General features: G+C 44.3%; 2 protein-coding genes across 4 annotated transcripts in view; one reads left to right on the forward strand and one right to left on the reverse strand.

The window, feature by feature from the left end:
• The window catches only part of Sh3d19 (SH3 domain containing 19), a 165,032-nt gene that overhangs the window by 23,213 nt on the left and 114,010 nt on the right, over positions 1-27,809 (forward strand). The window lies entirely within an intron of this gene.
• Prss48 (serine protease 48) lies at positions 3,847-9,632 on the reverse strand. The gene is made up of 4 exons (XM_052730224.1): positions 9,590-9,632; positions 7,525-7,569; positions 6,956-7,118; positions 3,847-4,397 (listed from the first exon to the last, which is right to left on the reverse strand). Exons 1-4 carry the CDS (start codon positions 9,630-9,632, stop codon positions 4,103-4,105), a joined length of 546 nt encoding a protein of 181 aa, XP_052586184.1. The 3' UTR covers positions 3,847-4,102.

Here is a 27,809-nt window from a genome sequence, read left to right on the forward strand (position 1 = left end):
AAAGAGCAAAGCTGCTTATACGCACTCCTTATTACAGATGGAGGGATAGAAGAGGGTTAGAAGGGAAACAAAGGATGATAGAGGAGGCAAAAAATACAGAGTAGGTAAGAAATCCCTGATGCAGGTAAGGTTCAAAATAGACCCCTATAGAGTTCCTTGAATACCCTCCCTTACATTATTTTGATTTTCTAGTAGTTATTTAACTCAGATTCACAAATATTTATTCATAGAAAGAATCCTTCCTCCCTCATAACATACATTATTCTGGGATAAAAATAAAAAAAAAAATACCATGCAGAGAAGTGGTAGCCTTGTTTATTAGCTGTTTGCCTTCCAACCAATAAAACATAAGGAAATCAAGAACCTTGAAAACAAAATCATGAAGCTAGTCATCCAGGAATCTCAGTGACTCTATTATGATTTCTCTGCCCAAGGCTTTATTCTCCACACATCCCATCCCATTAGCTCCTCAGCAGCATCAGCTCTATATACTGTTGGTATCTTGTTAGAGCCAAGGCTCAGGAGGATCCCAGGAGAGCCAGAGAAAGTAGGAAACAAGAAGTCACGTAAGTACAGTCACCACCCAAGCCCCGAGCTCTTGAGATAATGGCCCTGATCCATTTTTGATAGTAGGTCACGTTGGCGTAGACTCCAGGAAGATTTTTGCCACATTCCAAACCCCAGCTCACCACACCTATCTGGGTCCAGACACCATCGGTGTGACATGAAAGAGGCCCTCCAGAATCGCCCTAAGGGAGACAGAAAGGCCAGAGCTCAGCAGTGAGAAGGCCTGGTGGGTTGGGAGGGGACTGTTATCAGTCAGGAGGGATGGAGAGTTCTTCAGAACCGGATCTGGACTGAGCTGTGCAGCTGCCAGGGAGTTGGACTTCCCACTGCTTCAGGGAGAGCTCACAGGAGTTCTGGAATCACAGAATGTGAAATTGGCAGGGACCTTAGAAAAATACATTGGTCCTTTCTAAATATTCATCTGATCAACCATGAAAAAGCAAAGGAAAATTAATGTGACGTTTCTCATTAAGGTTTTCACTACAGAGCAAGACTTACTCTGTGTAATACACTACTCCTGTTTTTCCATGGCTTCTTGTTGTCTTTTTAGTGTTAAATGTTCATTTCTTCTATGGAATGAAATGACAGTCATTAGTAATTTATTCCCTGTTTTGTTTCTTTGTTTTGTAACAGCTTTAAGATACAATGCTGTTCACAGCTCACTGTGTGTGTCTGGTCTTATGCTCGGCCACACCGTTTTGATTACTGTCACTTTGTAGAAAGCTTTGGAATCAAAGTTTGAGTCTTCTAACTTCGTTCTTCTTTTTCAAGACTGTTTAGGGCCACTTGAATTTCTATATGAGTTTTAGTATCAGCTTATTAACTTCTCAGTCTCGCTATCTTTTTTTCCAATTTGATTTTAAAACAAAGTTTGGCTTTTGTTGACTTTTTATTGTCTTTCTGTTCTCTGCTTCAGTAAATAAAATCCTTATTTTCTTTGTTCTTTTCCCAGGTCTAGTTTGCTCCCCAACCCCCAGTACTGTGCCCTCTCTCCCCTTCCCCCCTCTCCCCCTCCCCCTCTCCCCTCCCCCCTCTCCCCCTTCCCCCCTGCCCCCTCCCCCTTTTCTCTCTCTTTAGTGGCCATCTTTCTCCCTTGTTTCCTTCCTTCCGGGTTTCCTCTTCAATGCTCAAATTGAAACCATGGCCCTGAAATGACTGCGCTGTGTCCAGCCTCCTTTCCCAGTCTCTTAAAATAGAGATTAGGTTTTTCACTTGAGATACTCTTGTTTATAGAACTGACATTTACAACTGAGTTTCTCTAACCACTGCTTAAGCCCCGCCCATAACACTTACAGTAGGTCACGTTGGCGTAGGACTCCAGGAAGATTTTTGCCCCGTTCCAAACCCCAGCTCACCACACCTATCTGGGTCCAGACACCATCAGTGTGACATTGACAAGTGGCTACATTGGTCTCGATTAGTGGTTCTCAACCTATGGGTCAAGCCCCCTGGGGGGTGTTGAAGGGACCGTTTCACAGGGGTCACATATCAGTTATCCTGCATATCAGATATTTACATTATAATTCATAACAGCAGCAACATTACAGTTAGGAAGTAGCAACAAAAATAATTTTATGGTTGGGGTTCACCATAAGGAACCATGAGAAACTGTGTTAAAGGGTCACAGGATTAGGAAGGTTGAGAACCACTGGTCTAGATCAATAGTTTTATATTTGAAGGAATTAAATTGATATAAGCCCAACATTACAGAAAAAACAATCAAAATACAGAGTTGTGGGGGCTGGAGCAGTTAAGAGCACTGACTCCTCTTCCTGAGGACCTGGGTTCGATTATTAGCACCCACATGGCAGCTCACAACTGTCTATAACTCCAGTTCCAGGGGACCCAACACCCATGGCAAAACACCAATGCACATGAAAAACAACAACAACACAGAGTTGCGGAGCCTAGTACCAAGGCATATATCTGTAATACAACTCCCACATCTCAGGCTCAGGGAACTTATGGAAGAAGGAGCAGAAGGATTATTTAAAAGCCAAGGGTTCCAGGAGTTTGCTGTGAGACCATGTCTCCTAGTAATGTCAGAAGCTACACGGGGTCTCACTAACATGACTGCCCAAATGCGAGCTGAACAAAGACAACAACAGATATGCCAAAGTGGACAGGGAAAAGCCCAGGAGGCCTCAGCCCTACACTAAGGACTGTAGGCAACCAAGGAATGCTGAGGCAGAGATATGGTCTTCCCCAGGAAAGAGCGTACCAATTGGCTATCTAATACCAAATGGTCAGCCCTAAAAACATATATGCAAGTAACATTATACAGACTGAGCAGGTTATAGTTATGTATTTAGGAATGTGTGTGTGTGTGTGTGTGTGTGTGTGTGTGTGTGTATACACATATGTAACAACCATGAAATGAAGATGGAGGCTATGCATTTGAAAGAGATCAAGGAGGAGGCATATTGGAGGGTTTAGAGGGAGGAAGTGAAAGGGGAAATGATGTAATTATAATCTCAAAAATAAAGTAAAATAAATTTAAATATTGATATAGGTCAGTTGGTTTGTCCAACATAGCTCAAGAATTATTGTCAGAACCATCATAGCTTGGGTCATAATTTACTGTTAATAACAGATAAAAACAACTTAGAGCCACAGTAAGATCTCCTAGAAGGAAGGAAGGTACACAGGAGTGCCTCAAGAGCAAACACTAACCCTGCAGCTGTCCTTCTCCTCCCGAATATCGCCAGCACAGAGTGCATCCTCCTTGATGACCTGCTCCAGTTCTGGGACGAAAGCACCGATAGGGTTGTACAGTTTTTCGCAGGCCTCTCTGGTAACCATGGGTACTTCAACTTCTTGGAGGGTAGAGGGGTAATGACCTGCAGAGGAAGACAGGAATGCACGATTGTAACAACCTGGAAAGTGGACAGGGCCACAGTCAGAATCAGCCACCTTCCAGCCACCTTCCTTGCATGGAAAGGTCTGAGATGGTTAAATCCAAATAAATGAATTCGAATTGTTTCAGTTTGTGCCAGCATTCTAATAAAGAATATTCAGATAACTTCTGATTAAGTCAAAGTGTAGGTAATATAAATTATTCTAAAATTGTTTTCCTCCTCATTTTTATGCTTCCAGATGAATTCCTGTCATATCTCTACTTCATTCTGGAACAGTGTTAACACGCATTTTATAAACAAATTAATATACACACACCAAAAAAAAAAAAAAACCTAGACTCTCCAAACATTAAGTCGTGTTTAGTAGTCTCTGAAGGAGAGGTAATTCTGTGTTTAAATTATTAATATTTGCTCTGTCAGTTCTAGTCAGACTCTAGGCATGATATAAAAGTAAACAAACAGGTAAATATCAAAAGGATATTTTATTTGAAGACTTGTAGATTGCTTTGATCTAGTTGAAAAATATTAGCTAGAACCAGGTACGGTGGCATACACCTATAATTCCAGGAGATAAGGGAGCATGAGGTCAAGGCTAGCTTTGGCTATTGGGCAAGTTTAAGGCCTGCCTGGGCTACACAAACTAACTTAACTAATTAATTAGTTAATTAATTCATCAGTCAATCCCTCTCTCCACCCATCTCTCCCATACCTTCCTTATTTTGTCCCCATCCAGTCGTCCAGCAAGAAGCTGGGAGTGCGTGCTGCTTTGAGGCCCTGGGCAAGCAAATGGGCAGAATGACATCTGTGAAGGTGACCCGGGAAGACAGTCTCAGCAGGGCAACGTCTCCGTCTAAAAAACCGTCCCGTTTGGGGTAGATGACGATTCTGGACACGTAGTATTCCTTGCCTTTACTTGAGTAGTTTACATCAGTGGATCCAAGCCACACAGTGTAGAAAAGAGCATACCAGGTCCTAAGGGGAAAAGACAGGGGAAAATCACGAAAACAACGTGTTGGCCTACAGCAGATCAGAACAAGCTGCCTATCTATAGCCCAAAGTCTCCGACCAAGAAAGGATGACACCACCAGGGCTCAGTTAATCTTGAGCTAAGATTAGTTTGTCCTTTTCCAGTCTCCTGCGCCCTGTCCTGGCTTCTCTTCCTGTGGTCTCTCCTTATACACGGGTGGTCAGAATTTGCCCTATATATTCTCCCTGGTTTTCCCCACTTAACCTCTTCCATTCTCCATGGTTGTGCGTGTGCATGTGCGTGTGCGGTGTGTGGTGTGTATGTGGTGTGTTGTGTGTGTGTGGTGTGCGTGTGCGTGTGTGTGGTGTGTGGTGTGTATGTGGTGTGTTGTGTGGTGTGTGTGTGAGTGTGTGTGTGTGGTGTGTGTGTGTGTATGTGTGTGAGTGTGTCAGGTAGTCTCATAAGATGTACAAAATAAATAACTTAAGTTCTTGGCAGACTGCTCTCAGTCCACACTATGCATAGTGTGTCACTTTCAGCTCTTTCAGATAAATAATTTCCCTGGTATTTTTAAGAAATGCTGTATATTGCTCTTTCTTGACACCCCCCCCCCCACCCCCACACAATGTTTTTGGATTTTGAGTTCCTAACGCAGAGGGTAAGCCCTGAGCTTTCTTACACATCTCACTGTTCCACAGCTGAAGTTATCTGGGAAGAGGATTCTCAACTGAGAAAATGCCTCCATCCGATTGGTCTGTAGGCGAGCCTCGGGGGCATTTTCTCAGTTGACCCCAGGGCAGGTCTTGGTGGTATAAGAAAGCAGGCTGAGCAAGCGCTGGGGCCAAGCCACTGAGCAGGGTTCCTCCTTGGATTCTGCCTCAGTTGCTGCCTTGAGTTCCTGTCCTGTCTTTACTTCGTGATGGAGAACAATTGTAAGTTGAAACCGGCCCTTCCCCACTGGGTTGATTTGGGCCGTGGACTTCATTACAACAGTAGAAAACCGTGAAGCTTCTGTCCATGCTTGGTTTTCACCCCCTCTTCCTACCGGTCCGATCAGTGTTCTCTTGTCCCTGTGTAACCTCCTGGACTGCGGCTTAGACTGTTGCGTGTCTCATAAAACCCTTGGCTTTTCCTGAAGTTAGTAACGTCCTCTCATTTTGTTTTCTTTTTCTTTTTCTTTTCTTTTCTTTTTTTTTTTTTTTTTTTTTTTTGGGTTTTTCGAGACAGGGTTTCTCTGTGTAGCTTTGCACCTTTCCTGGGACTCACTTGGTAGCCCAGGCTGGCCTCGAACTCACAGAGATCCGCCTGGCTCTGCCTCCCGAGTGCTGGGATTAAAGGCGTGCGCCACCACCGCCCGGCCTGTTTTTGTTTTTTGTTTTTTTTTTGTTTGTTTGTTTTGATTTTTTTTGAGACAGGGTTTCTTTGTGTAGTTTTGGTGCCTGTCCTGGATCTCACTCTATAGACCAGGCTGGCCTCGAACTCACAGAGATCCACCTGGCTCTGCCTCCCAAGAGCTGGGATTAAAGGCATGCACCACCACCGCCCGGCTCATTTTGTTTTCTTAATGCCCATCACAGATCCATCATTTTGTCCCCCAAGCTCTCTGCTAGAAATACAAACTTCTCAGTACGTCCAGGCAGTACCATTGGGCAGTCTGTTACCACCCCCACCCACCCTGCTTCTCTGGCCTTTGGCCTTCTTGTCCTGGTCTGTTGCACCTGCTTCATCTTGGACTTACCTTTACAATATTTATGATTTTCTTGAGAATCCCCTTGTACCATTTTGTCTAGATCCATGTTTCCCTGTTCCTCCCTTCCCATGATCTGTGAGTGGTAATGTTTTTGCGGCTTTGAATATTTGTAAAGGTCTGTTTATACCCTATTGATTCATAGTTTGTATATGGGTAGAATATACCATTCTGGGTGAGGAAGAAACTCTCCCTCAGCATTTTGAAGTCACTGTACCATTTTCCTGAGTTTTCACAGTTGTTCATGAAAAAGCGTGTTATTTTGACTTCTATGCATCTTAGTTATCCGTCGTTGCACAATTAGTTACGACAATGTTTTGTGGTGTACGTGAAAACATGTTCGTGTCTCAGATTCTTTGAGTTGGGGATCAGGTGTGGCCATCTCAGGGAGGGCTGCAGTCATCTCAGGGCTTGGCTGGGGGAGAGTGTTTCCAGCTCACTTATATTGAGTTGGAGTCCTCGGGAGGATCCAGTTTCACATAGTGCTCACCACATGACAACTTGCTTTCACACAATGGCTCTGAGAAAGCTCAGGTTCTTTTTGAGATCCAAAAGCTCAAGACAAACCCCTGGCTACTTCTTTCAGAAGTGAGCTAGCACAATGGAAGGGAACTGGCTACTTCTTTCAGAAGTGAGCTAGCACAATGGAAGGGAACTGTCTACACCCCGTCCCCTGGTTGTGTTCATTCCGGGACAACGAGGGCTTCCCTGCTGCCCTGCTGATCCTAACACCTGTGCTAGCCTATCGGTTCCCATGATGCCATTCAACCATTTCCGGAAGAGCCGTCTGTGTGCCAGCTCCCAGCTACAACTCACTTTTTTACGCAGTGTGCTGCCGTCAGTACCCAGCGGTCGCTGAGGAGGGAACCTCCACAAATGTGGGTCTGGTCAACCTGCAGGCTGACCTGCCAAGGCCAGCGCCCCAAGGCAGCAGCCTGGCCACCCACAATACGTCCATGGTATACAGGTCGTCCACACACTAGACAAAGAAGAGAAGGAACTGTGCAGACTAGGAGTTCTGTTCAACCTCTGGTCTCCATTTTAATCATTGTCCCCAAACTCCCACCTCATCCTTTTTTTAGGATTTAAGCCTTCCCTAAGACTCCTTAAGCTTCCCAATTCCAGGTTTGTTTTTTTTTTCAAGTTACTTATTTGTGCACTTTATGTATATGGGTGTTTTCATCTGCAGGTACGTCTGCACATGAGAGGAGGGCATCGGATCCCATGGGACTACAATTATAGATGGTTGTGAGCTGCTGGGAATAGGTCCTCTGAAAGAGCAGCCAGTGTTCTTAACCACTGAGCCATCTCTCCAGCCACCCCTACCCCCCAATTCTAGTTTCAAACCCAGCAGTCCCAAGCCAGGGTGGAGACTGCTTACTTACCTAATTGCAAACTTTTCTTTTTGGTAAAAGAGTATTGGCAAGACCCTACAGAAAACACACCATATCATTATTAACATAGTAACACATCTTATACTTAAGCTCACTGAACAGAAAGCTTTCCAGACTGGTGGTAAGGCTAAAATTTACAAATATCTACCAGTTACCGGGGCTCTTGATAATTTTATACCTACCTGCCTATAGCAACCGAAGTTTACCTTTTACTTGATGATTCAGGGTCATTGTCAGGAAAATCAAGTATGTTCAGTTGTAATACAGTGATGCCCTGGGATGCTTTTGAGATTTATAGGCTGTTCATTTTTATGTTTTTTTTTAACTGAATTGTCCTTTTACAATATTTATATATCTTTTTTGCTACCTCTTACGTCTTTGCTACTGACACTATAGCCTTCTTTTAATCAATTGTAGACCAGAGAAATAACAAGTTATTTATTATACCAGAAGTACCTCCACATTCCTCTGCCTGACATGGAGTTTCCCAGGGCCTCATCTAACTTGCTCATTTCCATGAAGACTTCCTCCCTATAGGGAGTGGAGGAAGCCGTGAGTGAATGAAGTCCTGAGTGAATGCATACTGTTGACATGGGCATGACCATGTCAAGGACCCTAGCCTCAGACCTGTGGGGAAATGGCAAAGCCCCTCCACCTCAGCCTAGGGGTGAGGCTCAGAGGGAAGGCAGAGCCTTCCCCTGGTTCATGTGTGGATGTTGACAGTGTGGGCAGAAAATGTCCACTGTAGCTTCCTCCCACTAATTTGTATGGCTTGAAGAATGCTCTCCAACAAACACTGCTCCTAGGAAATCAGCTAAGCATGCCTCCTCCATCCAGCTTCATACTGTACACCCCACCTCTTATGTTTATCTGTATGTAATAACTCTGCCTCTTTGTTTATCTATATGTAATAACCCCGCCTCTTTGTTTATCTGTATGTAATAACCCTGCCTCTTTGTTTATCTGTATGTAATAACCCCGCCTCTTTGTGTATCTGTATGTAATAACCCCGCCTCTTTGTGTATCTGTATGTAATAACCCCGCCTCTTTGTGTATCTGTATGTAATAACCCCGCCTCTTTGTGTATCTGTATGTAATAACCCCGCCTCTTTGTGTATCTGTATGTAATAACCCTGCCGCTTTGTTTATCTGTATGTAATAACCCCGCCTATTTGTTTATCTGTATGTAATAACCCTGCCTCTTTGTTTATCTGTATGAAATAACCCCACCTCTTTGCTTATCTGTATGTAATAACCCCGCCTCTTTGTTTATTTGTATGTAATAACCCCGCCTTTTTGCTTATCTGTATGTAATAACCCCGCCTCTTTGCTTATCTGTATGTAATAACCCCGCCTTCTTGTTCAGCTGTATATAATAAACATGCTGCAGTTCTCCATCAGAGAGCCCAGTCCACACAACCCCAGCTTTTCTGTGTGTCTGTGTATGTGTGTTTGTCCTTTCCTCAGTCCCTCATGGCCCTAGCTGGGGAATCCCTTGTGCTGCAGGGGCTGGAACATGTTAGCCAAGTGCTCCACTATCACCCAGTCTCTTTCCAGTATCTGCTCAAATTACTCCTTTTCAGAGAGGCCATTTTAGACTAGCCTGTTAAAAATTACAGCACACCTCTGTTGTTGTTGTTGCTGTTACTTTGTTTTATGTAGTCTAGGTTGGCCTAGAACTCCCGATAATAGCACAGTCTGACCTCAAACATGTGATCCTCTTGCCTCAGCCCGCCTGACTGTTGGGATTACAGGCCTGTCCTGTCCCTGAACTTTAGATGCCCCTTTCCTTTCATAACATTTACTACCCATTAATATGCTTTATAATTTACATTTTTAATACGTGCACTGACTGTAAGTCTCATGAAGACAAGGACTTTTGTTTACTGCTTTATCTAAGCAGGGACGACATTAAAACGGTGGCGTGTATGCAATAATCTCGCAGGAGTTTCTTAGATGATGCCACTCACAAGTAGCATCCTCGTTATCATATGATGCCTTCTTGAGTCAAACGCTTCTGTTTCCCCCGCTTCTTGGCCCTGCCCCTGGGGCTCACCTAGCAAAAGCAGCAGCAGGACCACGGGGACGGCAGGGCCCATGCCTTGGTCCTCGGGTGCTACACTTCCTGCTTCCCTACTCCGGGCCCCAGGCGGAAGTAGGGTGAGGAGTAGCCAGGTAACAGGCTGGACCAGCTTCTCCCTTCAGACGGAGCTCTCAGCTTTTTCCCCCTCGCCTCAGCCAGACCGCAAGGGATCAGTTTTAAGCAGAGCTCCTGCAGGCCCCTGCAGCGCCCCCTACTGTCACGGGGGAGCCCAATGTGTGGAGTTTTTGCCTGAGTGGAGTGGCACGCTAAGGGTCCTGGGAAGGATTAAAGTTTTGTCTGTCCGTAGCAAGAAGGTGGAAAGGTACAGGATTCGAGGATTAGTCAAAAATAAGAATGGGAAAGAGGAAATTAACCCACTGACTGAGTTAAATCCATTTGTTTTTTTGCGAATCAGGTTTACAAATGAAGTATAAGACAATGATCTGTGTGTAGGACATTTTCTGTCGCGTGGTCTCAGGTTAATACCCGGGGTGTGCGTGGAAAAGCCAGGAGCAGAGTGTGACAAGGACATCTGGAGCAAACCTAGGGCAGACCTGAAGACCAGGGCTGGGAGGACTTGGATGCACGCCAGCTTGAGAGCCAGGAGCAGGATTGTTGAGGGTCTCCACTCAGCTCCCTGGCCAGTCATACACTAAAATGGCTGGACTACATCCCGTGCCACCTGGCCAAGAGCTAGCTTCCTTGTGGTCTGTTGAATTCCTAAGAGGCTTTATTTGGCAGATGATCTGTTCCTGCCAGGACACAGGTTCTCATGGCTGTGGATCAATTCTCTTTGAAGTAGGTCTCCTTATAAAAAAAGAGGAGGGGTGGGGATACAGAAATGGTCGGAGCAGGCGAGCTGTTTTTTAGTGAAGTTGCTCTCAGCCTGACTCCCCCTGTTGTCATGAATCGTGTGTGTGTGTGTGTGTGTGTGTGTGTGTGTGTGTGTGTGTGTGTGTGTCTAAGACAGAGTCCCAGGTCAGCCTCAGAAATGTGATTAGTAGCTTTTCCGACCTGTACCAGCCTACTTCTTTATTTAAATAATTATAGTTTAAAGACATTTTAAGAAGTGAACATTTGAAGAAAACCGTATCCCCATGTATTTGTTTACTGACAGCCCCACTACATTTTTCCCAGGCTTGTGCTTTTCAGATCCACTTGTCTTCGGTGGTATCTGCCAGATAAAGCGAGCGCCATCTCTACAGTTAACTTACTAGCATCCCAGGCTTTCTTGGATTCTTCACATCCTCTGTTTTTTGAGCTTTACACATTCACGCTGACTTTGTACCAGCTGCCGTGATTTTTATCATTGTATAATTTATGGCTTCCTGCTTTTCATCTTATTATTTTTCTGAAGAAGAAAAAAAAACCACTTATTTTAATCACAACCACCCTTGTGGGTATTTCCAATAATTTATGATGTTCACAGACAATTTTATCTGTGAAGGTAGCTTTTAAAAAAGGTTCAGGGAGCTGGGAATAGCTCCATAGCAGAGTGTTTGCCTAGCATCCACAAGGCCCTGGGTTCTTCCTCAAGCACTGCAAAAAGGAAAGAGAAAAGTCACGTCTTCATCTGGCATTTGTCTCTGGAGTCGTGTCTGGAACAGGTAGGTAGTTTCCCCTGGTTTTACCGTGACCCATGGGCTCTGCACAGACCTCTGACTTGTCTGGACGAAAGGTTCGAGAAGACACTGTTGGGTCCCGTGATCACCCCAGGTTGCTGGGCGTCTGGTATCACTAGACAAATGTGAAGTTCTAACTGGCTCCCTTTAGAATTCAGCTGGGTTGCTCACAGAATCTCTTCTGTTAAAAATGTTTTATAAAAACGTATTTCGATACTGTTGAATTTTGTTGGAAGCCAACTCTATGGGATGTAACGAGGGCACCGGCTTCTTCTCATTCTGAAAGTTGGAGAGTAAAAAGAGTTGTCCTGCTTTTCCTGTCCAAATTATAGTCCATAGAAATCAATTAGGCTCAGCCAGTGAGGGACAGAGTCTGCCCAATGAATGTGTCTGGACTAGTAGAAAATTTAAAAAATTAGAAAGTCACCACTTACACCCATGGTGAAGTTTGACTAGGAGACTGGTCACAAGTAGCCAGGAGCCTTAGTTGAAAGGTGGATGCGGATCTTAGGCTGGTACCTTTGAGCCCTCTGATAAAGTGTGGCATGGTTAAAAGTGGAACAAGGCCGACATGGGCCCCTTGATGTCTCGAACCTGAAGCTCACAGTACCCCCTGTGCAGCATTCTTGTCAGAGAAAGAGAGGCCTGAGCTCTAAAGCTACTTCCATTGGCCAAAAATACAGGGGATGAAAGAACCAGTTAAATTACAATGCAAGGGAGTAAATGGACGAGTCAGAATGTGGGACATTTCCAAAGCCGCTAACCTAGTTTCTGTCGTAAGTCAGCCCTGTGGGGGAGGAAGGGGGAGAGAGACTGCGCTGGGTTCTACAAAACTTTAGAGAGGGGGGGTAAGTGTGTTGTCCCTGTTTGGAGCCTGATTTAATAAACCAGCCCTAATGAGCCCTTTTTCTGTAAGGAAGGAAATTTGATAGAGCTGGATATTGGATGAGTGGCCTTAATCCTGGTGGGTGTGACAAGGACATTGGGTTATATAAGGAAATATATATTTTCAAAGAGAGAATCAGGAACCCATGAGTCCTTTGTAAATCTGAGCTAAATTCTTTTTGTCACTTTGGAGAATGCTCCAGTGGTTTTTTAGTCTGTAGCAGTTTTGTTTTCGTGGATAAGGCGCCGCCGTGGCCTTGAACACATCTTCTTATCCAATGGCCTTTCTCCAGGCTCCTGCTGGGCCATGGAGGGATCAACTGAAGATCGAAAGATCCTTTATAAATGTGACATCGATTGTGCTTTGCGCCTTTATCATCATACGCTTTGTTGATTCTACTTTTCCTCTACAGACACTTTCATTTCAGTTCAGCAATCAAGAAAGATGCTAAGGCTGCCATTCTACTGCTTCCTTGACTTTCTAAAATAAGCAAGTACCAAGGAATTGGAAGTAATGAGTGTAAATCTTATGCCCACCCCAGGGACACTCTTAGAGCTCTCCACCGCTCTTACCATGTTCTGTCACAGGTGTTGGATTCTCTGTCCCCAGACGTTACAGTTAAGGTACTTTTCAACTGCTTCTACTGCACACAAAAGCTGTTGGTTTGGGAAACGGCAATATGGGGGGTAGTATTGAGAACTTCGTTACTTGCTATGGGGCTGTGGGCAAGTTACTACCTCTTTATCTTTGCAAAATGGGAATAAATAGCACACCATAAGATTTTCATAAGAATTAAGCGTATTAGTACAGAGCTAGCATTGTGCTTAGATTTCACCTACTAAAGCAGCTTAACAAATGGCAGCTGCCATTTTTTAGTTTAATTCTCAGCAAACGTTACCTTGGTGACAGCTTAGATTTGTGCCAGTGGCACTGGAGGCCAAGGTGTCCCAAACCTTGGCACTGGTGGCCTTAGGGATCAGATGGTCCTTAGTTGTGGGGTAGCTGCCTTGTTAATTGTGGGACATTAAGGAGCATCCCTGGCCTGCCAGGTGGATGGAGTTACCTCCTACTAGTTGTAACGTGTCTCCAGACATTGCCAAATGTCCCTGGGGTCAAAGTCAGTAGGTTGTTGAGAACCTTGTTGTAGAGGAAGGATGCCACATTAGGAGTTAATTTTTATCGTGGGTACCCTGAAGATAAAATGGGGCCAGTGGACTTGCATTCCTGTCCCTTCCCCGATTCAGTCCGTCAGAGCAATCTGTAATATTGGAAAATGAGCACATCCCTTACAAAACTACCTCCTAGAGCAGCTGTTCCCAACCTTCCTAACGCTGCGACCCTTTAATACAGTCCCTCATGTTGTGGTGACCCCCGACCAGAAAATTATTTCATTGCTACTTCATAACTGTAATTTTGCTACTGTTATGAATTGTAAATATCTGATACGCAACCTCAAAGGGGTCACAACCCACAGGTGGAGAACCCTTGTCCTAAAGACTAATTGATTTCTCCAGCATGTTTGTAGCGGACCCCGGCATTGGCCATTGTTGGTGCCCTCAGCAACAGATACCTATGTTCTCTACTGGAAGATCCAATCCGGGACTGGCAAGGTAGCTTAGCTGGTAAAGAGCTTGCCATGGAAGCCTGTCAACCCAAGTTCAATCCCTGGAACCTACAATAAAGGAGAGCACTGACTCCTGAAAGTTGTCCTCTGACCTGCACATAGTTGCTGTGGTGCATGTATCCCTGCGAGCATGCATGCATGCACACATACACATATACTCATAATATGCACTACCACCACCACCATTACTGCCGGTGATGATGATGATGATGATAAGCACGAATTTAAAAGGCCCAATCTGGTCTTCGTTCTTGAACCTAGACAAGAAAATTTTAGTCAAGCTTTAGTTTCCCTACATGGTCATAGAACTAGCTACTATGTATATATAGTGCATCTGTTATATCAAGCTCACATCATGGACAGCCCTCTCTTCTCCCTAGCTCTTAATTTTCTTAGCTGGTCTCTGGGTATCCACTAAATGAGACTGACCCTGTGCGAAGCTCTGCCCTGCTTCTTGCCTTATTGTAGGGATTTGTGCTGTTCCATACATGACCAAAGAAAAAAGACTTCCTTTTAAAAAATTTGCTTCTACTCATCCTGAAGAACCCTTCTTCATGGTTTTAACAGTTGAGTTTTTTATATTGTATAGCTCTTATTTTGTTCATTTAAAAACTAGATTGAAGTTGGGCAATGGTGATGCATGCCTTTAATCCCTCTTGAGAAGCAAAGGCCAGAGGATCTCTGAGTTCGAGGCCAGCCTAGTTACAGAGCAAGTTCCAGGACAGCCAAGACTACACAGAGAAACCCTGTCTGGAAAAACTCCAAAACCAACCAAACAACAACTCCTCCTCCTCCTGACCCAAAACTAAATTGAAGCAAGGCACATACATGCCTGTCATCCTAGGACTTGCAAGGTAGAAGCAAGAGGATCAGGAGTTCAAGCTCATCTTCAACAATGTAGAAAGTTTGGGTGTAACCTATGAGTTATATGAGCCCCTGTCTCAAAAAACCAAACCAAGCCAACGGAACACCCATCCGTCACCAGCTTGGGCACTTCCCATTTGTTAGACTGGTTAGAAGGTTAAGAAGATAACTAGGACATCTGTGTCTTCTCTCAAGCTGTTCATACCTGCTCCAAAGGAGAAATGAACAGCTACAGATGGAGACTTGCACTCCAATAAGATGTCCAATAACTGGGCTCGAAGGGTGGTTGTTATTCTGGTGTAGCAAAAGGAAAAACCTTTGACAGCGCTTTTCAGCAGTGAATGGAAGAAACTTCTGATGGAAAGAGCCACATTTTGGAGTCAGGCAGTTCTAGATAAATCTGTTAATATTAGCTCAGTTGTTCTGTGGTATTTTCATTTGTAAACATGAGATAAATAACATTTAATTGTTAGGACTAAATAATGTGATATTGAAAGCACACACACACACACACACACACACACACACACACACACACACACTCATGATCTACTAGTATAGAAGAAGAGAGAAACCTAGGGTACAGGGGTATGATGAGACTACACAGTGATCACCACTCCTGTTTCCAACAGTCAACAATTAACTTTCCAGTTTTGCTGTATTATTAGCAGGTATGAGCATCATCTATTTATTGTGTCTATTGAAAAGCAAACTCATGCCTTAAGGTAAGAATTGTATCCAATCATTTGCAAAGTACCTTTCAACTGTTTTATGATTATATAACAATCTTTTATCTACTTGTGTGTTTTTGGCTCTAATATCTAGATACATGGCTTCTTTCACATTCTCTTATGTTTCTACATATTTGGCATCTCTTTCTTATGCTTAAGCATTCTCCAATGTCAAGTAGAATAAACTGTAACCATTCTTTGAATCTTGATTATAATTTGTTTAATTTTATATTTGGGAATTTTTTTCAAAGTTCTTAGCACTTCATGTGTTTGGAAAACTTTAGATTTTTTTTAAAAATTATTTTCTTAATTTTATGTGTGTGGGGTTTATCTGCATGTATGTCCATGCCCCGTGTGTGTGTCTAGTGCTCACAAAGGCCAAAAGAGGGTATCAGATTCCCTAGGACTGGAGTGATAGACAGCTGTGAGCCATGATGTGAGTGCTGGGAATGGAGCCTGGGTCCTCTGGAAGAGTAGACAGTGCTCTTAACCACTGGGCCATTTCTCCAGCCCTGGAAAGCTTTTATAACGGTCCTGATTTAGTTCACTTTCCATTATGTAATTTGTGTGTGTGTGGTTATCAATGAAAGCTGTCATTTTCAATAGTGATTTTTTTTTTAATGAAATTTGGGATGCTTGCTTTGCTGTTGTTCATTCTACTTTGTGTCAGAACTCCTTCCTACAACTAAGATTTACTCTTACCTATCATAGGATATATTGTTTTACTATTTTATGCGGGGGGGGGGGGGGGGGGGGGGGGGGTCGGGGGGAGGGGGCTTAGCCCTGGCCAGTGTGTATCCCATGTTCTTTACCACCTGTCTTTGTATGCTGGAGCTTCGGAAAGAACAATAAGGCAACCTTGTATTTGTTATGAAGGGTGTTTTTATACTGCTCTCTGTCCACATTGGATATATCTTTAATAAAACCTTCCCTAACACCACACCTGAGGGCACGACTGTGAAGTATTTTCTGTGGATGAGGCTAATGAGAGACTCAAGGCATTTCCCCCTACATTCTTCTGTTTGACCCTTGAGCACTAGGCACAGCCAGCCTTGACTTTGGAGCCATCACACTGTTTCCCTTAACTTCTAAATAGGACTACAGCCTTTTCTATGCCCCCTGTGGTAGTTTGAATGAGAATGGCCTCCATCGGTTCATATAGTTGAGTTCTTAGTCCCCAGTTGGTAGACTGGTTGGCAAGGATTAGCAGGCGTTGCCTTTTTGGAGGAGGTGTGTCACTGGGGATGGGGTTTGAGATTTCAAAATCCCATGCCATTCCCAGTTAGCTCTCTCTGCATTGTGCTTTCAGATAAGGATGTAAGCTCTCAGGTCCTGCTCCAGCACCATGCCTGCCTACCTGCTGCCATGCTCCCTGCCATGATGGCCATAGGCCCTCTGAAACTGTAAGCCCCCAATAAACTCTTTCTTCTATAAGTTGCCTTGGTCATGGTATCTCTTCACAAGAATAGAGAAGTCACTAAGACACCCCAGTCTTTGCCTCTTGAGAGTCACACGTTGTTGACTCATTACTAGGGAACACAACAGGAAGTAAGGAGAAGACTGACATGCAAGTAGGTCATGAAAAGCCCTCGGTTCTTGCTTTCACTCCTTCTTTGGTTACTCACTCTTGAGAGGCCATTTCACTGAGGCAGTTCTGTAGAGAGGTCCCTGTAGGTCTGCTTGCAGGTACATGACTGAGCTCAGAGGTGAGAGTGGAATATGGCCAAACAGCAGCAGTCCGTGAGAGACCCTGAGCCACTTCCACCCAGGCCAGCCCTTCCTGATCACAGGCCCACAGAAGGGAACTAAGGTTTGCTATTTCAGTGACTCAAGCCTGGAAGTAATTTGTTGTACAGCAGTAGATGACTGATGCACTGTGTGGGCTCTTCTAGCCTGACCCGGTTTACCTGAATCCATTTGATCTTTCACATTCTTCCCCCATCCCTTTTTTCCCCTTCAGAATCCAGTCTAAGTCCTACGTTGAGTGATCGTCTTCCTAAATTCAGCCAAGAACAGGCTAACCTCTGGACCCCAGCTTCTTTTCCTACTGAGTGTGGAGAGTGGTTGGGCCAGATGGTTTTCTGGATTCCTTTCAGCCTTAAAGTTCTGTGCCTCTCAATTTCTTTCCAAGCTCTGCCTCAGTTTCATCAAAAGAATAAGTATGATAACTGTTAGAGTTAACCAGTGGTTTTTAAGTGACAGATTATAGTTGTACAACCTCATGGGTTATACTATGTTTTGGTACACCTATTATATAATGATCAACTTAAGATATTGGGGTTATCTATCATCTGAAATGTTCACTCTGGCAGCTCAGCTTTCCAGACAGGCAGAGAAAGTCAACAAACAGGTTAGACGTTCAGGACGACAGAACTGTATCTGTCTTGCTAGACGCCACAATTCTCAGCTTCTAAAATTTGCTCTTTCTCCTTCATCCTGGCCATATTGACCTCACCTGTAAAGGTGGCCCCAAGAATATCAGAGGCAGAAACAAAACAGAGGAACACAGGAAGTGGGGGTGGCATAAAACTCTATGGATGAGATGGCTAACCTTCTTAATCCAAGATTTACAGAAACTGATGTTTGTGTATACTGTAGGCTCACTGGCTCAGATACTGTATACTGTAGGCTCACTGGTTCAGGTACTGTATACTGTAGGCTCACTGGTCCCGATATAGTATATTGTAGGTTCACTGGTTTGGATACAGTTTGATCCCTAACTCACCACAAATTCCAGGACCTAAAAATTCTCAACTTGACACTTCAGAGGGCTTTCTCTGCTGTCCTGGGGAAGAGAAGAAAGTTGGCCTGAGGGTGTAGGGGCAGAGGGAAGCAGATGAATCTTTTCCATGGGTTAGCTAAGGATTGTGGAATGAGACCTGTCCTAATACTCCTGGGTTCACAAGGGGCTCTGAGGATGGGGAGCAGTACAATGAAGAAGGTAGGGCTGTTATAAGGACTTGGTCAGTGTTTGCTTGTGATATACTCATAGAGCTCTCCCTCCAAGCCCCAGCCAGAATGGAGCAGATCATGGCCTCACTAGTTCCATGGACTCTGCTTTCACCCCGACATTGATCCATCCCTCCATGTCTGCAAATCCGTGAGAGACACAGTCAGCCCTTTTAGCGTATATGCTGGCCCTGGTAATTTTCAGTGATAAATATAGATTTCATGTTTGTGATTTTTGAAAAGTTGCCCTGATTTGAAATATTTTGCCTCCAGCTTGATGTAGTGGTGCACACCTTTAATCTCAGTACTTGGGAGGCAGAAACAGATGGATCTCTGCAAGTTCAAGGCCAGCCTGGTTGACAAAGTGAGTTCCAGGACAGCCAGGGCTGTTACACAGAGAAACCCAGGCTTGAAAAACAAACAAATTTTGCTCCCATGTTAGAGAGAATCCTGATTTATGGTTTTTTAAATCATCTACCAACTGAGCTTCCTGGCTCTGAACAAGGCTCATGGTAGTTGTTCCCATTCAGATGGAACAGAGCAATCTGTGATTCAGGAAAACCCAAAATAATTAATAATATAGCATTGAATTATTTATATTTGGTATATAGCTTTATTCTTACATAGAAATAAAGGGTAGGTTTAATGTAATAAGAAGAATTGAGACTTTGTACCCAGAAATGAGGCTCCTTAGCCAGCCTGACGCAGGCCTTCCCCAGTGGCCTTCCTTTCCTGAATACATCTGTCTGCTTGTCTGCCCACCCCCCCACCCACGCATACTCCACCCAGCTGCACCCTGGCACATTACCAGTTACTTCTCAGGTTAAACCCCACTGTCCTCTCCTCAGCGGTTGCTCTGTCTGCTGTGCTTTCGAGGTCATACCTAAACAAGAACAAACGCCGTATAAATGAGCAAAGATTCTAACAGGAGGACTGTGAAGGAGCACAGGATCGAGAAGCACAGGAGGCTGGGTGATTGCTCTCTGGAGAAAGCACTTGCCAGGCCAGCGTGAGGACCAGAGTTTGGATGCCAAGTAAACGTGACCGCCCACCTATAATTCCAGCCTAGGAAAAGTAGACATAAAGGATGCCAAGAGCAGCCTGGCTAGCAAGACTAACTATTTCACCAAGCTTTTGTTTGGTCAGGAGACCCTGCCTCAGTCAATAAAGTGGAAGAGGGGTCACAGATGGTTTGCAAAATCAACCTTGGGCCTCCGTATGCCCGCACACATACAAACCCATACCCAGGTATACACTGTATGTGTATACGTGCATATTAGTTACTCAGTAGGGAGCTGTCTTCCTTGTCTGGACCTCAAACGAAGGCAGGAAGATGGGCAGGACAACAGGCTAAAAGAAACTGGGTAGGCCACGTCTGCCATAATGGTATTAAACATGTTTTGCTGGGAGTCAGTACAAGACACAAGTTTTATAGTCATTTAGGAGTTCAGGCAACCAGAGATCTGAAGTGACTCCACCAGCACATTGTGTTTTGTGGTATCCTTAGACTCAAGGTGAGAAGTGATAAGTATTGGATCCCCAGTTGTTGGGTATCCTCCGCTGATGCAATAAGCCTATCAAGCTGAATTAATAAGTCCGGGTTTAATAAACAGAGCAAAGCAACTCCCGGTGACTCTCAGGAAGGCAGAAGAGGAATCACATGGCAGGTCTTAAATACCCTGTAGGCGTGGTCTTGAGCAGCCCCGGGGGAGGAGCTGACCATTGGCAGGCTTTCTGAGGGTGGGGTCTGGAGAGGCGGCAGCTCCAGGGGAGATCCCCAACAAGAAGCATGTAGGTCTCTTGTGTCTCTGCTATGGACATCATGGGAGGCCTGATGTTCAGGGCATTGTGTTCTCCTCTAGATTTTCCTAAGCTTTCATTCTTTCTACACATATTGATATAAACCATACTAAGGTGGACATAGTCTTCCTATCAGAGGAAGGTCTTAAGGGTTGGTGGTGGGATGATACAAACAGGGAGAGGGAAGAGAGACAAACAATGGATAAGTAAACAGTTGTGGTAGTTTGAATGTAACTGGCCTCCATAAGCTCACAGGGAGTGACGCTACTAGACATGTGGCTTTGTCGGAGTAGGTGTGGCCTTGTTGGAGGAAGTGTGTCACTGTGGGGGTGGGCTTTGAGGTTTCATATATGCCTAAGCCACACCCAGTGCCTCAGTCTGCTTCCTGTTGCCTGCAGCTACTTCACCAGCACCATGTCTGCCTGCATGCTGCCATGTCCCACCATGATGATAATGGACTGAATCTCTGAACTATAAGCAAGCCACCACAATTAAATGTTTTCTTTGTAAGAGTTTCTGTGGTCATGGTGTCTATTTACAGCAATAGAAACCCTAACTAAGACAATAGTAGAGTTCAGAATTTGAAATTGTGCCAGGCGGTGGTGGCGCACGCCTTTAATCCCAGCACTTGGGAGGCAGAGACAGGCGGATCTTTGTGAGTTCGAGACCAGCCTGGTCTAGAGAGCGAGATCCAGGAAAGGCGCAAAGCTGCACAGAGAAACCCTGTCTCGAAAAACCTAAAAAAAAAAAAAATTGTGATACATGTTATAAAGAAAACAATTTTAAGCTAGAGAGTAAAAGGAGGGGGAAAAGGTCTTTGAACTAGATGACCAGAGGGAGAGTCTTGAAGAGGTAACTTTTCAACCGAGTCTCCACATGTAGGAGGAGTCAGCCAAGAGAAAAGCTTTACCAGACAGTACACACAGACTATGAGGGTGAGAGAGAGCTGGGCGGTTTCTAGGAACTGGAAGAAAATCTGGAGTAGAGTAAGGTTGGAAAGGTGTAGGTAAATAGTGATTGGTGGCTTACCCATCCATGGTCAGGACTCCGGGTTTTATCCTAGGTGTCTCAGTGGCCGCTGGAGGATGACAAGGGAGATGTGGTATGACTTCACCTCTGACTTTAGAAAAATCACTTCTTGAAGCATGGTGGTGCACACCTTTAATCCCAGAACCAGAGGGGCAGAGACAAGCTGAACTCTGAGTTTGAGGCTAGCCTGGTCTACGTAGTGATTTTCAGGATAGCCTTGAGACATTCAGATGGGGATAGACCAGGACTAGGGCTTTGGGTTAGAGACTTTTCCCCCAGCACATATATGACATTTAAACTATAACAAACAGATGAGGGAAGAGGACTCTGGAACACGCCTCCAAAGAGTGGTGTGGAATAAGGGCCTTCCACAAGGGAAGGGCTTCCCTGGGAAATGTCTCCAGGTAGAGGATTATATCTGGAGGGTGCTCCTTGCTAGTGAAACGATTGTCAACTGTGAAGGTGCTTGAAGTTAAAGTAGTTGCATTTAGCTGAGAGCTGGGGCAGGAAACTCATGGATCCATGTATAAAGGACAGTACACGATAAACCCCCAAACTCAGCCTAGGGGTTTTAGTCATTCACTTCCTTGATGGGTGCCGGAGCAGTGAGGCCACAACTCACCAGACACAGCTCTCATTGTCTCTGAGGTCAGCACTCACTTCTGTGACATGAGCAGACCTTAAACAAGCCACAGAAGATGCTGACTGCTAAGGCTACTGCCCTATGGTGGTCTTCCAACCTGAAGCGATGCCTAGTGAGATTGCAGGCTAGCACAGACTTCCAATAAAAGGCGGCGGGTTCAATAAGATGAACTCTGGAGCTCTGCATCTCTCAACCTTCCCCTGCTCCTTGCCCCCACACCCACAGGTGTTACGTTTCCTCTCGGGCACATAATCCCTTCCCCTGGTCCCTGTGCATCTTACCCCTGCCTGGGATACCATACTTAACTCAAGGAGATCCTTTGGTTCTTCTTCTTCTACCTACAAAAGAAAAGAGGAAACCTGGATGCAATCGGGATAGGCAGCTCATACCACATGTTTCCTGGGCTGCAGCCTCTGTCCTTGCCTAGGGCTTACTCACCTCTGGGGTTCATCTGAGGTCTCGAGAAGTATCAGCAGGTCCTCAGTGCCATCAGAGTCCACACCTCTGTCCTCAGGAGCATCAGAGGGAGCAGCCGGGAGATAAATCGAGACTACAGCCTCTCCTAGTGGAGCCCTTTGCTCCCTCCCCCTCCCCTTTGTCTGCACCTCAGCCCAGCAGTGAAAGGATCAGACTGGAAGAGAAACTTCAGGGCCCAGACAGGGGAGTATAAGGTGCTGTTTGGAGAGTTTCTGCTTACTGTGGGGGATGGGGGAAGGGAGAGGCAGGGCAAGGTGGGTAATAGAAGGAGCAGGGCCTGTTTAGTGGATAGTGGCTGTAGTGTGGGACAAGTCTGGCCACAGACCTCCTTCTGCCCTCTCACTCCATGTCAGGAACATGCCCCAGCCTCCCATCGAATTCCTCCCCAAGAGTGGGAGGCTTAGACCAAACCCTAAACTGGAATCACAAAAACCTATGGCGACTGGCTGTACCAGGTCCCCAGCCTGGAAAATGGTCACCTGTCTAACATGAAAATATCAAGGACATGCGCCTGACTGTTAGATAACCAGGGTTTTCCGCTTTCTCTTTACATTTTTGCCCTTGAACTCTGTGCTTTACAGTCCTTGGTCACCAGCTGTTTATTAGGTATTTGTAATATACAAGGTGTGGGCTAAATGAAGACCAGAATCTTTAGCACTAATGCGGCTGTGGAGTGGACAATAAGAGAATCTAGTGGGAAGGGGAAAATAGCTCAGAGGCTTTTGTTCAGAACGTCTGTCATGTTTATTAAAAACAGTAGTAGAGAGGACTTGACAGCGTTAGCATGCATGGCGTGAGCCGTCCAGCCTCGTTCCCAGCCTACCTGCAGGTTGACTCTGAGAACTTTTGAACTTACAAGGTGATTAACCTTCCTGCTGAGCAAGAGCTGGTTATGATTTCTAATAAAACTGGGGTGTTGGCGTGGTTGAGAGTCCTTTCTGTTTTAGGCCCTATGCTTGACACAGGAATACATCACGAGAATAATAAAAACATATAGGGATCGAAGGCCCATGGGAGTGGAAAGAGGGTTGGTTATATTTTCCAAGAATCAAGGATAGGATTGTAATAGAATAAGGATTAACAGTTGAGAACTGGGGGTTTCAAGAGGTCAGTGACTAAAAGGCACGTTTATATCTGATCCGACCTGATGATGGCAAGTGTATGTTCCATCAGGAGATAGTTTTTTCTCCTTGGCAATAAAATTCAGTGAATTTGTCACAATATTACAAAAATCGCATCGATTAACATAATAGGCAGTTTGGCAGAGAATGTTATTAAGGTGGTCTCTCAATACATGCTGACACCATCGTTTTGATTTGTGATTTCTGTGAGGTGATAAACTAACTTAATTGTTCACATTCCTGGTTTAGAGCTTGAAACAGTAGAACTCGGGGAAGATGCTTCTTCCCCCATCGGGTGCTTCATGTCCAGCTGTGCACTCTAGATCCCCTAGACCAGTGGTTCTCAACCTTCCTAATGCTGTGACGCTTTCATACAATTCCTCATGCTGTGGTGATTCCCAACCATAAAATTATTTCATTTACTGCTTCATAACTGTGATTTTGCTACTGTTATGAACTGTAATGTAAATCTCTTTGTTTTCTGATGATCTTAGGCAACCCTTATGGAATGGTCGTGACCCACAGGTTGAGAATCACTACCCTAGACTGTCTGGCAAGGGACAAGGAGGGATCCTGTTTCTGCATATGTGAGAGCTCATCTCAGCTTTGCCTGATTGGGGACTGCAGGAAGTCTGTGGGAAGGACAACAGTATCAAAGATCTCAAAATAACAAGTAACATTAACTTCAGAATACAAAGCAAAAATAATCTTGGCCTTATCACCTAGAAGTTAGGATTTATAAGGCTTGAATATGTCCAATTCGTGTGGAGACAATTATAAACCCTGAAGAAAAAGAAATGGCAATCTTTTGTTATTATCCAAGTTTTCCTTTTGGTTTATAACCAAATAGCCCCTCTAACAATGAACCATTACCTAGAAATTTGAAAATGATTCTAAATAATCTAACGTGATCAATTACAGAAATTCAACAGTGTTTAATATTTGCTCAGTGTTTGTATCACACAGTGGCTCTTCTAGCTTTCATTCCTATTTTGTGGATAAGGAAAATATCCTTATCCTGAGGTCCTTGGAGGTTAAGTGACAGCTAATTATCTTAGAGCATCAAGTAACAAAGGCTGGCAACATCCTGATTTCTTAATATTACAGATTCAAACCCAGATCTTCAGATTCACTAACAACATAACCTTTCTTACTACAGAAGGCTCCTGAGACCGGGACTTCATTCATTCACCTGTCAGTCAGTTCTGCGGTTCCTATGTCGGGTGCCAGGACCTGTTCTAGAGTGGACATGTGATAACAGAAAAAGGCCCTGTCTGGATATTTTATTCCACCCCCTTTTAGAGAGTTTAATGCTTTTCGTGGCTTTCATTTGCTCAGATAAGCCACAGAAAGAGAGAAAAGAGCACAGGCAGAAGATGCTATCCAGTGGAGACTACATACCTTTAATACAGGGCTTATAAATAGGAGCCACTAAAATAGAATGACCAGCTGAGGCAGGAGGATCACTAGTTATAAGGCCAGCCTTGGCCACAGACATTTAGTTTAAACTGAGATGGCCTTAACCAATGTCCTAATTAAGAAAACGATGAGCTGGACATAGTGACTCATGCCTTTAATCTAGTACCTGGGAAGCTGAGGCAGGAGGATGGTCACAAGGTCAAAGCCAGCCTGTGCTGTATAGCTAAGCCCTGTCTTAGACAAAGAGGAGGAGGAAAAGACGAAGAGCTGTGGAAGCCATCCTTTCCCTCAGCATGTTTTTAATGACTGGAGGTTCTGGAGTAATCTGTATTGATTCAGACCACCAGCGTGTGTGAGTCTCTGATGACTGCACTGGAAATTTTGTTTTCTTTAATCAATAACCAGGTTTTCATATCTTTAAACTTTGACCTGTTTTAGAAGGAATGTGCATGCATCTGATAAGCGGTAGTGTAGCTTTAGACTTGGGAAGGTTTTTTTTCTCCCCATTGATTATCTCATGGAAATCTTAAATGCATGCTCTCAATCCAGTGAAGTCATATTCTTCCTTGCAGCTTGGAAACTTTTAATTTTCCCCAAAAGAAAAACACTGAAAACAGTGTTCAATTTTAAACCAGAAGAGCCACGTGTCATCTTTTTATTCAGCTGGGAAAATATTTTTAAATATTGTGACTTGTATGGACATAATGAATGTGTGCTTAGGATGAAGGTGAGAATAGACCGAATATACGTGTGACTGTGTCTTGGGCACCTTTGTTGTGACTTGACTTGTCAGCACAGTAATTACCCTGGAGTGCTTCGGAATGGAGAGTTCCTGTAAGTGCACATCTGTTTGAGACTTAAAACAATACTGCAGTATACACTTCAATATTTTTTGAGGTTCACTTTATGTGTTCGAGTGGAAGATGATAGAAAAGCTAACAGATGGCCACCAAGGATATTGAGTTGACAAGGGAAAAACTGTAATTCAGCTGCTTTAGCTCCTGAGTAAAAACCAGATGAGTCAGTGTAAACTCACTGGATAAAAATCTTGGAACTATTTTTCCACTGAAGTGTTTTATTTACATTTGTGTGTGTGGGGGGGGGTAAGGGACTGGCAGATAGGAGGAGCTGGGGGTTTGGGGGGGCACAAACATAGTGGTCCAGAGATTTGAACTCTTATACCCTTATCTACAGTTTTTTAAAGTGTATGTTCTTTGCACTTTGCCAAGAGTTTCTTTCCTGTTGACCTTTGTCACTAGAAAAATTTCTTAATGCTCAAAGCAGTTTCCCCTAGTAATCTTAGATCCAAAAATGGTACTGCCTTGATTCTGCATGTTTGAACATGTGAAAATATTTTCTCGTTAAATTAGGTTTAATCTTCTCCTTGATGCCTCCTGCTGTGTGGGGAGAACTTGGTAGTGAGGACCAGGAATCAAATGACACAAATGCTCCCTAATTAGGAAAGTCTGTTCAGTGCTCACCAAAAATACATTGGCCAGTCTGTTCATCAGCTGTGCCTAGTCCTAAGCACTCAATCCCTGACTATCTGGGGGAAAACACTTTGTCCATTTCAGAAACAGCTAGACCTTTTCCAGACTCTCATTGGGCAAAATTATAAGAAGGTGAGCACTTTAAAATACTTTCCAATGAGAAATGGTTAACAGGAAGCAAAGTGGCCATTTCTGAGATGCTTCATGGATGGGGGAATTATGATGCTGCCGTGTTAGCAGTGTTAGCATCAGCCTCTTTTACACGCTCCCGAGAGCACGGCCAGGAACACATGTTTGTGCCAGTCGTGGTGCTGAATATAGGGAAATGAAAGCAGCCAGCTTTGTTTTGTTTTGTTTTGTTCTTTCTTAGTGAAGACTGAACCTAGGACCTCACACATGCTGGGCAAGTATTCTGTGACTCAGCCATATACCTTCTAAATTGTATTTTGAGATAGGAGCCCACCACGTTGCCCCTGGTGGCCCCGAATGTGCAGTCCTTCTGCCTCAGCTAGCTTTGGAGTGCCACCACTCCCACTACCAGAGCGCTTTAATGAGCTCTAAGAAAATCACACCACTTGTTTATAGCACCACATTAATTAATGTCTTTTTTTAATTAATGTCTTAAAAGTAGACATTTGTATAGAATATAACCATGTTATGTGCCACATGTCTAAGATTCAGTCCTGTGCTATTCAATATAAAACAGGCATATCTGTTCATATCCATTAAGATTATAGAGTCATCTTAAACTGGAAGGTTTGGGGAGGGCAGCAGGGTTTGGCTACAGATGGACACAAGGAGATGCTTCACTGGTGGTGAAAACTGAGCGGATTTCAAAGATAAACAAACCACCAGATTGAGACTCCCCATTCTGTGTTCTCGGGTTCTTCTTGCCAGCAAAGAAAGAATTCAGAGACGAGACAAAGAAAATGACTAAGAAGAAGAGACAAAGAAAATGACTGAGAAGAAGTTCACTAGGGCAAAGGTACACTTAAGGGATGAGATACATGGCTGGACTTTTGTATAGCATATTCCCTGGGCAAACTTTGAGGAAGGGAGAACCATCTTGAGTTATCGAGGCAAGGTTGCAGAAATGGGTGGAGATTGTTCTAGAAAGGGGTTTGCTCCCCTTTCCTGTCCTCATAGGGGAATTGCAGCGGTGACAAGATAGGAGCAGGCAACTTCACAAGGTCAATGAGGCACAGGTGTTATTTTAATGGAACTTGGAACTGTTGGTCAGCTGTGTTGGTCAGCCATGTTGGTCAGCCATGTTGGTCGCGATGAGTTTGTGGTAGGCAACCTTGTGTCTTTACAGTGAGGACAATCACATGTGCCCTGCTGTAACAGAGCCCCGTAGCTGCAGCAGCCTCTAACCACTGCGTAGTTTACCTCTTGATAGTCCTGCGACTGTTTGACCGACGTCAACGGGAGAGTTCTGCAATGGTCACGGTAATGATTGCACAGCTCTGTGAGTTTACTAACATCATTGACTTGTAGCCTTCAGATGATGTTATGGTATGTAAATTAGACATCATGAA

The sequence above is a fragment of the Peromyscus californicus genome, unplaced genomic scaffold, assembly GCF_007827085.1.
Source record: "Peromyscus californicus insignis strain IS unplaced genomic scaffold, ASM782708v3 Scaffold_9__1_contigs__length_137607984, whole genome shotgun sequence".
Taxonomy (NCBI): Eukaryota; Metazoa; Chordata; class Mammalia; order Rodentia; family Cricetidae; genus Peromyscus; species Peromyscus californicus.